This window comes from Gavialis gangeticus, unplaced genomic scaffold (assembly GCF_001723915.1).
Source record: "Gavialis gangeticus isolate Ggan-Ray unplaced genomic scaffold, GavGan_comp1, whole genome shotgun sequence".
NCBI classification, from domain to species: Eukaryota; Metazoa; Chordata; order Crocodylia; family Gavialidae; genus Gavialis; species Gavialis gangeticus.
Genome location: NW_017729024.1, coordinates 122104553 through 122115349, shown reverse-complemented (window position 1 = coordinate 122115349; position 10797 = coordinate 122104553). Strand labels below are relative to the sequence as shown.

Here is a 10797-nt window from a genome sequence, read left to right as displayed (position 1 = left end):
AGGGCAGCAAGGCTGGCAGCTCTGATGAAATAGAAAGGTCAGGGAAAGACAGTGAGGAGCAAGATGACAAAAGCAATGAGATGTAAAGGGACAAGAGGAGGATAATATACCCAAACCTAATGGGGTGGAAAAAGAGGGAGGAACTCAAAGGGGAATTAATGTAGTCATAGGAAAAACCAAAAACAAGGGAAGGAGGAATAAAGGTATTAAGAAGGTGGGAAAGATTGGTTTAAGCAACCATCTTTAAGGTTTTAACTCAGCCTTGAATCAGGATTTCTTGCTAGGAGCCACAGGGAAATAACATGTTGAGACTGTAGTAATTAACACCTGCATGAGACATCTTTGAGTAACACCAGAACTCAGTCATATTGGCCACATCTACACGAGATGCCGACTGTGCAGTAGCCCATGACTACTGCACAGTAGTGTCACATGGCAAAAAGTGTGACACTACCCTACTGCAGAGTAGTCTCAGGCTATTGCGTAGCCAGTGTCATGGAAAAGCTGTTCCACAGCACTACTGCGCAGTAACTTCAGTTACTGCACAGCCATTTAGTACTTGTTTATACAAGTACTTGTTTATACAAGTACTAAATGACTGTGCAGTAATGACTATGCAGGGTCAGTGTCTCATGTAGACGCAGCCACTGAACAGGAATGATGTTGTGCAAAGGGGTTAACACAGTGCTTTGCTTCCTTTTTATTTAAATGTTATGCAAGGGATGCACCCAAGGAACCCATTTAGGATGCAGGTTTCGTTGTCATCAGATGGAGCTCTTTAAATGTTTGCACGGCAGCGTGGAAGAGTCAGCTGAGTTAGACAAGACAGAAAACAGAATAGAAACTGTAAGGGAGGCACCAGTGGGTACATGTCACAGGAAGTTAGCTTTAATATATTTATTGCCCAAATAATTCATACATGCACCTCTCTTCTACAGCTGCTGTAGCCTGCGTGTGGGTGTGTTAGCAGAAGCATCAAAAGTTGGTTCTTGTGGGTGGCTCCTGTAGCTCTTGCCACAGTGGAGAGGCAAGCAAGTCTCTATCCACCTTCTTATTGGAGAACTTTAGTGTCAAACCCCACTAACGGACATTAACTGTAATGCTTTGGGCAAAAGCTGATTTAAGTCTTCTTTGTCAAAGCCTCAACCTTCATGGTTATGGCTAAAAAAGTTATTCCTAAACATAAAATTCCAGCAGCTACTACTCTATAATGAATGACATTCATTAGAATTTGTAAAGAAAAAAAGGGGGTTCTACAACATGCCTTCCCTGAGCCTACTCTCACCATGTGTCCCTGTCAGTCTTCAGAGGAAACACTGGGACTTCAATGATTAGCCATTCACCAAAATCAAGGGTCAAGGGCCCCTCTGCCTATGGTACCAATTGGTATGGCTGGGTGCAGAAAAGCAAAAATAGTTCCTATATCTCCCCTACCATAACACGGCCCCAGCCCTAACAGCAGCCTTTTGGGTACCACAAATGTAACTATTAAAAAATTACCACTCACTTGCACCTTCTAGATTGAACATGGGGTAAATATTTCATGAATCTTGCAAGGTGACTATGTACAGGCTCAGTCCAACTCAATACATTCCCTCCATAAGGCAGCAGATGTATTTAGAACCCAAAGAAATTTGCTGAAGACCCTGTCCCTAAACTACCTAGGCAAATCATTTTTCCTCAGAACAGCTATTGCAAATTCAAAGGACCTTGAATTCCTGAAATGTCCTTATTCTTCATTGTGGCCAACTCAAAAGTAGTCAGTGTACTTGCATTTTCTACTTTATTATAACAGCAGCATCATTAACTGCATCTATTAAGCCTTGGCAACAGCATGAATTATGCCATATAAAGTACATGAGTACAGCAGATACAGCTTTTCAGACAGGGAAGAATAAAGCAAAATTATGCAATTCCTCTTTTAATCAAGGTCCTTAAAATTACAACCTTTCTCTATCAATCTACATCTATTCTCCAACACAAACCCAAGGCAGAGTAAGAAACGAATGACATGGTGTCTGATAAATTAGGTTTGTGAAGTATCAGAAAAAGTGACCTCCATAACATCAACTTCTTTTCTTTTAGTAAGTAACTCTTAAGGTATATATTTGATACAAAGAGCTCCTTAACCCTCAGAATTATTTGACTTAACATGAGAGATGTGGAGGGAGACTTTCACATCTCCGAATTGCTTTTCAGCCGATGTTTAAGATTTATCCCAGCTGGGAAAAATAGTGAAAGCTTAAAAACTACTTTACCCCTATTTATATTACTGCAATAGCCGAAGACCCCACAGTGCTAGCTGCCATACACACATGAAAGTCCATTGCCTAAAAAGCTTGTACGCTGACTTTGTTGATAGCTACCAACAGGTCTAATAGTAACAAAAGACTTGAAACAAAAAGAGATTTCAAACAAGTTTTTCATCTTTGCATGGAATACAAACAAAGAGATTAACCCAATAGGAGGAAAGAGCTAAGTGAATAAGCAGCTCCATACCAAGAAATAAGGTACAAGAAATTAATCATGATTCATCAGTATTGCTTTCCTTAAGGTGAATAGGGAGGGAGGAAGGGAAAGGAGTTTGGAGAGAGGGAAACATACCTTCAAAGGTTCCGGTATAATGAAAAAAATAAAGTGAAGGCAAGGCAGAATAATGTATGCAAACATTTTTATACAACTTTGTAATTAAGTTTATCAGCAACTCTTTTTAGAACTACTTATTTTCTCTGGATTGAAATATCCAGAGAAACATATCACTAGTTTGGTGCCAAACTCTGATGTCCACAACAACCTAAAAAAAATAACGGGAGGAAAAAAATCTGAAAGAGTCTTGTTCATTTTTTAATTCCATTGTTACCAATATTAAATTATAGAGTCCCAAAAAATGCTGCTGAATACCATATTCCTGTCAGTTTTAGGGCAGCAGCTACAATTCTGGAAACACTTCACAATAGTTTAAATTCATTATCTGCTTCTAATTAAAATGATCTGTTTCATAGTCACAGGATAAAATCTTGTTAAGAGAAAGTGATGAGCTTTAGCAGTCCTTCAGCAACTGATCCTGCAGTGGATGTGTTTACAGGCTGGAACATTTTATGTCACTGACAGTTAGGTCTAATTGGGATTAACCTTTAAGTGTTTACTACCACCGATAAGCTTAGGTGGGATCAGAAGGAAGCATAATCAGCACAGCACCACCACGCTGGTAGATATGAACCAAGTTAATGATGGAAACTGCTTGCTCTAATTGTGATGCGCAAGCATGCATTCCCGTTTAATTAACCTAACATTCAGTTAACTCTTTATTGGATCAGGTCTTTGATTTTTTTTTTGTTTGCATCATTGTGCATTGCTTCTCTCATCAACTTAATGGTTACTTTCTGAACAGGATAAGTGAATGGCAAGAGAAGCTACTTTTCATGAAGATTATACTGTGAGTTCTACTTGTTTTAGGTTCTACTGAAAACAAGAATGGAACAAAAATAGAGTGGTTACAGGCAATGGTACTTGTGACCTTCATTTTTGGATTCCAAGGAAAAAATTCCCGTATCAAAGGCTAAGCAGCCAATTCCCATGCAGATACCTAAATTGTTATCTGCTTGTCAGAGGGGGTGAACACCAGAGCTCCTGTTGGACTTCTGAGGAAGCTACGGGCACTTCCTGCCTCAGAAAATAATATCATTTCATTAGGACTCTGATTTTAAATGTCCCAACTTAAAAAATGTCAGGCAGAGGTTTTGGAAGCCACTAGTAAGTTCCTGATTTACTCCCCTTCAAGAAAAGCAACTCTTATCAAATAGACTGTCTCCTCCATTATGCCCAGTTGTGATTCCTAGTAGGCCTGTGTGAATAGGGAACTTTTCGATTCAGATTCAGCCGATTCGGATGCCAGATTCCATTTGGAGATCCGAATCGTTTTTCCAATTCGATTCAGCCAAATTGCTTCAGAAGATTCGGAGATTCATCCATGGAGTATAAAGGGGAGTCAATGAAATATCTATAACTTTGTTGTCTGTTGGCTGATTCAGATGAACCTTGCAGGAATGGTAGCCTCTGCTGAGAGCATGATGCTTGCCAAGTTTCAAGGTGATAGGTGGAGGGGTTTCTGGGAAACTGCACCTCGAATCCTGAAAGCAAAACTCATGTCACACATCTGTTAAGCCACGCTGGGGTGAAAACTGCAGGGGATAGTAGCTCTTGCTGAGGCCACAAATCCTGCCAAGTTTCAAGGAGCTAAGTGCAGGGGTTTCTGGGAAACTGCACATCAAACTGCTGACAAGTAAAACTCGTGACGTGGGGGGGGCAGCAAGAAGGTGATGCAAGATAGGAGATGCTCTATTTACCAGGGCACCCCTTGGAGTAACTAGGAACAATGGCCACAACTGATGGAGAGCACACTTAGGTCGTACATCAGGAAGAATTTCTTTATGGTAAGTGTTGCCAAAATCTGGAATGGGCTCCCAAGGGAGGTAGTGCACTCCCCTACCTCAGGGGTCTTTAAGAAGAGGCTAGACATGCAGGATCATCTGACCCCAACACTCTTTCCTGCCCAAAGAAGGGGGCCCGACTCGATGATCTGCTAAGGTCCCTTCTGACCCAAACATCTATGAAAATAAACTTCCTTTTTGCAGAGGAAGCTGAAGCTAGAAGTCTGGTCCTCTGGGTCCATGGGCGTGTCTTTGTAAGTTGCTCTTTGATACGCAGATAAAGGCAGGATTCCTTCCCTGGTGGTGTCAGATGACAAAAAGGCAGGGAAGCGTAGAAATATTTTTTATTGCTCAGTAATGAAGTTTAAATCCAACATCAGCTAAAATTTAGCATCTTCCATGTTTCAGGGATGTATTTGGTACATGTCTCAGACCAACACAGGTCTCGCACCAACACAGCTACCAAATACATCCCTAAAACTGGACAAAGCACTCCAGTTTAAGCCTTACCAGAATTAAATTAGTGAAAGAATCACTTTCCTTGACTTGCCAGGAACAGTCCTGTTAATACAACACAGTATGGTATTGGCTTTTTTGTAACAAGAGCATGGTATTGGTTCTTACTCAGCTTGCAGTTCACTATAACTTCTGGTCTTTTTCAGCAGTACTGCAGCCAAGCCAGCCATTCAGAGTGGGTGTGTCTACACATGCGCCAGACTATGCAGTTGTTGCTGCCCAGTCATTTAGTACTTAAGCAATCCTGATGCCGCACAGGATGTTTTCAAAGCTACTATGCAGTAGCGTTGGCATCGTGGCTCATGCCTGCTGATGCTCCGTTGCCATAGCAATGAGCTACAGTGACTGTCTCATGTAGATGCACCCAGTTCGTATTTGTGCATGTGATTGTTCTATCAAAAGTACAGTACTTAGAACTAGTTCTTACTCAATTTCATTTGATTAATTTTGGACCATTTCTCTAGTTTGTTGAAGTCATCCTAGCACTAGTCTTGTCTTCCAACATGTCCACAAGTTCATATCTTCAAATTTATTAGGTGCATACATAATCCTATTCTCCAAGTGATTAAAGCAGTATCAGCACAGACCATGGGGGAACCCTGCTTGATACCTTCACTCAAACCTCAAGTTATTGTTGACTATTCTTTGAGCATGATCAAAGCACTTTCATCAAGACTATATTTAATGAGTTTACTAATGAGAACATTTATGGAAGACGGTGTCAAAAGCCATATTAAATTCAAGGTTTAATCACACTGACTGTCTTCCAAATCACTAAACCCATCTCCTTGTAGAAGGAAATGAAGGTGGTCAAGAACAACTTGCTCTTGACAAGTCCATGTTGGCTGTTCCTGATCTTATCTGGTGCTCTGAAACAGATTCCATAAATTGAATGCTCCCTAATCTTTCAGGCAGAAAGATCTGGCAGAAAGATCCCTAATCTACTCTGGTACCTGCCCCTCTTTGGCAGGGATGGGTAGGCCACATGCCCCACAAAGCCAGATCAGGACCAGGTAAGAAAACTGACAGATCAGCAGCGCTCTGAACAGGTACAGGCAGGGGATGAGCAGTGGTAGTAGTAGCTTTGGCATTTCAAGGTCTTCCAGCTACAGCTACTCCTTGCTTCGTGTCATAGTTATGTTCTTGAAAAATGTAACTAAGCAAAATGATGTTAAGCAAATCCAATTATGTCACAGTAGTTACCCACTAGCAGGCAGAGGCCAAACAATGGTATAACCAAACATTGTGCAACTTTAAATGATGGTGTAGTGCCAAGCTGCATGTGGCAGCAAGAAGCAGGGCCAGATCTGCAGCTCCATTATGTGGGGCTCTTCCCCTGCAGCATGCAGCTATGGCTGGGTCCCAGGAGCTGCCCATGAGCTGATGGAAGCTCCATGTACTGATGCCAGAACAGCTTAGGCCCGCTCCCTGCCCTCCATGCAGCTCCTGGAACTGGCTGGAGCCATGTGCCGTCACAGGGCTTTGCCTATATAGGCCATGAGTACCTGAAGGGCCTGCTGCTGGTGACCAGGGCTGTGTACCATAGGGAGGAAGACCACATACACACTCCACCTCCCAACCATAAACTCTTCCCACAGCCCCAACCCCACACCAACACCCACCCCCCAAACCATATACAAGAGTAAGATTTTATTTTGAGCTATTATGCAATCACTTCTATATACACTGTGCAAATACACAAAATCAGGACAAAAATATTTTTTGAAATAAAATTAAAATATTTATTGTAGGTGTTTCCCCAGTTCCAAGATGGCACCCCTCTCAAAAGAGTACTTCCAGGGGCAAGGGGAGGGACTTCTGGTCACAAGATGGCAAATAGGGGGGAGGCACGCTACCTTGCAGCCCTCAACAGCCAAAATAATTGCCTACCCTGTCTTAGAATCAGTCATAACTTCCTTCTCCCTCCCTTACACTTAAAAAAACATTAAAAGTCTTGAAACATGGATGGGAGAACTCCCAGTCAAACTCTCCAGTTAGCTGTCCTGTTGCCTGCCTCATGGTCACTCCCTCCTTTTCAAGCCATTTACATAACATTGGGGCATTATACCTTTCTGCTTTTTTGAGGCCAATTAAAATTTATTATCAGCTAGCTGCAACTGTGACACAATAAAATCCATGTTTTCCATTTCCACTAAACAGAAGAAAAAAAATGAACACATCACTTGCTGAACCCAACTGTGAAGGTAAAAAAGCCTGTACTTTGCTGAAGACTAGACACACTCAGAAGTCTACATAACCCAAAGAAATGGCTGTTGACTTTCTTCAGACCTACTTAAAAAAAAGTCAGCCATTTTTGAGAAACCATCAAGAGTAGAAGTGGCACACATCCTATTTTTTGTTTTGTTCTTCAAAGGAATGCATTAAGAATGATTTGCCCAGAAAATAAAAAGTACCTCAAGAAGATGAGCTTCAGTTTCTATAGAAACCAAGAGCACCTTAAAAAAACCACACAGACATTTTTATTAATGGTATTAACAGATCTTATATAAAATGCTGGGACAGATGTAAATTCAAAGCTAGGATGTGTAGATGTCCTTACAGGCTGTTCTTAGTCCTAGAACTCAAGCCCTTCAGGGTTCTCATTCAGGTTCTGACACCAGAGACTACGTTATTTGAGAAGAACAGTCGCATTATTTTACAAACTGCTTAATTTATAAATATATTATCATCAACGAATATTTATTAAAAATCATTAAGCATTGTACAGAATGTCCAAAGACTCAGGTCAGTGGTAGAAAACTGGTCTTCTTTAAAACTTTGTTTAAAATTAGGAGGTCAATTTCTCTAGCAATGCCTCTATTCCTTTTGCATTTTTATTTTTTTTCAAGTTTGGAATGAGACCTTTTAGTCCTTTTTTGACATTATTTGATACTTCTTGATCTGTGCTCTGTAGAAGGCTGCAAAAGAGAAAAAACAAAGGGTGGCAAAAAGGATTAGATTTCAGAAGTCAAGTTTTTTTTTTTTTTTTTTTTTTTTGAAGTTAAAAAAGAATTGTCAGCATGAGGAAAATCACCACTTAGAGCCAGGTATAGATTTTTTTAAAAAAATTATTCTACTAACAAAACATGCACTAAGTTCCACAACATACAAGCTAACAGATCTAAGTCTCAGCATAATACACTACAGGCAAGGGCATGGTAATTACCATAGAATACATTATCCCAAACTCTGCTTTGCAGTCAAGGAACAGGATGAAGCTATTGCAGAACCTGCCTACTAGGTGGCAGAGAAGCAAATTTGAATCGAGGAAACTGCTACCCTTGGGTGAAACTGATAATGGTAATGGGCATGACACATATATTGGTGTAGTGATTCTCAGTGCCCCGCCCCTCCCTTTTATTTATTTATTTATTTATTTTTTACTCAAAGAACTTCTCAGAAAATGCTGGATTTTAGCTTCCTCTTTTTTGACCACAGCAAAATTCTTCTGGTGCAAAGACTACAGAAAGAAACCTACAATGCCATCCATAGCATCTATGTTAAATCTTTGGGCTTATCTTAGTTATGCAAACACTTACACGATTACCAAGTGCTGAAGTTCCCCATCATCCCACAATACCCTTAAAAGGATCTTGTGGCACCCTAGGATGTTGTGAGAACTTGTGGCACTCAGGGTGAGAATTACTTTCTTTCTATACCACAGAACAGCTTTTCCTCTGGAGTAACCGGCAATACCCCAAAGCAAGCATGCTTGTGTGCCTCCACTCTATGCTTCTTATACTTCAAGACCACAGAACTTTCCATGGTTTACTTGAAATCAGTTACCTGAAGACAAGCTGTCTTTCCAGGAAAATGACAGTATTTCTACATTAACAGCAAAAAGATGTTATTATTAGGAGCAATAGGGCAGTAGGATGTCCTGTTGCTCAAGCTATTATAGTATAGAGGACATGCAGGAGATGGACTGACAGAAGCTAGTCTTTACTATCCCCAACTTCTGGGCCTTGTACCATGAACTTGCTGTAGGGTAAACTAAAACTCCGTGTGCATTTCTTAGGTTCTTTACATTGATTACATAGAGAAAATGGAATTGCATAAGACTGAAAGAATTAATATGTGGCTTGAAGACCAATTAAAAATATGCTTCCTCCTTGTACCAATACTGACGATACTAGAGGCAGGAAGCCATGTTATTTCCAACAAACAGCAATGTTATTTTTATCTACTTTATCATGAGATCTAGTTCTTTGACTATGACTTAGAATTCCTACTGTGAATCTTCTAAGTTTTTAGTTGCAACAGACTCATTAACATCTGAAGAGTTGTTCATTTAGAAGTCCTAACAGATACAGGTCATATGGCTGAACAATAAGAAACAGAAATTAGAAAGACAAGAAAAATAAATCATAGCAAACATTAGGTCGACAATGACTGTTGAATTACTATCAAAGATAACTTGTAAGGTTAAACAAAGAGCATATTAAAAAGTAATCCCATTTGGACTGCTCCTTGTAAATTTGTAGTTAAGGGAAAACAAGGTTTTCTGTGGGTGATATTTTATTAGCTCAATTGTATAGTTGGGATAAACTTAGACAAGATTTCAAATGCAGTACTTTCTTCTTCCAGTCTGAGGAAAAAGGTACAGAAAGAACTTAAAAACCCCAAAACAGCCTGCAGGGCTGTGAAATTGGACTAAAGAGAAATTCTCATGCGTATCTAGCAGAGAAGAAAAAGATAGCTTGATTAGTGGTGATCTAAACCTTTCAAAGGAGGAAGAGGGCGTTTTTGCCTGTGGTTTGAAGAAAGATCTGTAGGAGTCAGGTAAATTAGCTAGCCATGAACTCAATATCTGCGTCTGGTTCTGGTGTCCACTCAACTTATGAATTTTTGTTCTCCGGCTCACCTTTTAAAAGTGTTTTATACATTTCACTTGAGCACAAGGACAAATAGGTCCAACTGACTAGCTGTTAAAGGATTTCTGTCAACTACTTGTACGCCCAAATCAGCAAAGCAGTTTTCAACCTTTCGGAATGCATATATTAAAATGAATTCCAGGTTCCTGCATTTTTAGAAGAACAATTGCCAATGATACACTCACAGTGCAATCATATTTTCCACTTGATCACAGAAAGATTTCTATTCATCTCAGAATCTATTTCATCTACCTAGAACATTGCTGATACAAGCCAAGACTTTTATTCCAGACTCAATTTATAGAACATGATTTACTGATACACATTTTTCTCATTCAGCTTCAAGGATGGATGCAATTTTTAAGGCCATGTCTAAGAACCATGGTGATGGGTATAACCCAGTTGTGCTCAACCTTTGTCTAGCAGACTGGGTTGGCTGTGCCCATTCTGTCCGCAGGCTGGATTTAACTGATGTTCCTGATCTGGGCGGGCACAGTGGGTGCCATCTGGCCGCATGGACAGAGGCATTGGGCAGGCTGACTCCAATGCAGCCTGTCAGTGGAAGAGAGCTTGACCCAGCCCTGTGGAGAAGGAAGGGGACATGGCCAGGCTCCAGCCCACCCCACTGAAAGAAGGGGGCACGACCATATTAAATGGCTACTGCCCTCCCGCTGCCATGATTGACCACAAGATGAACGTGAGCCATCGATGTGATACTGCAGCTTTTTACCCCCTCGTCTAAGTCACTGATGAAGATGTTGAACAGTGTGGGCCTGAGGACTGAGCCCTGGGGGACCCCACTGCCCACACCCCTCCAGGCTGAAAATGACCCATCCACCACCACTCTCTGGGTGCAACCTTCCAAGCCAGTTAGTGACCCACTTGACTGTGTAGGTGTCGACACCACAGTCCCCCAGTTTTTTAATGAGAACGGGGTGAGAGACAGTGTCAAAGGCCTTCCAAAAGTCCAGAAAGAC

General features: G+C 40.9%; 1 protein-coding gene across 3 annotated transcripts in view; it reads right to left on the bottom strand.

Annotated features, from left to right (window-relative positions):
* Positions 1-7405: 7405 nt before the first annotated feature.
* Positions 7406-10797, bottom strand: part of PUM3 (pumilio RNA binding family member 3) — a 65865-nt gene continuing 62473 nt past the window's right edge. For all 3 annotated transcript variants that reach the window (XM_019517639.1, XM_019517640.1, XM_019517638.1), the window contains one exon: positions 7406-7864. In XM_019517639.1, coding sequence (XP_019373184.1) covers positions 7735-7864 — 130 coding nt within the window. In that variant the 3' untranslated portion in view covers positions 7406-7734. The remainder of the gene's footprint in view (positions 7865-10797) is intronic.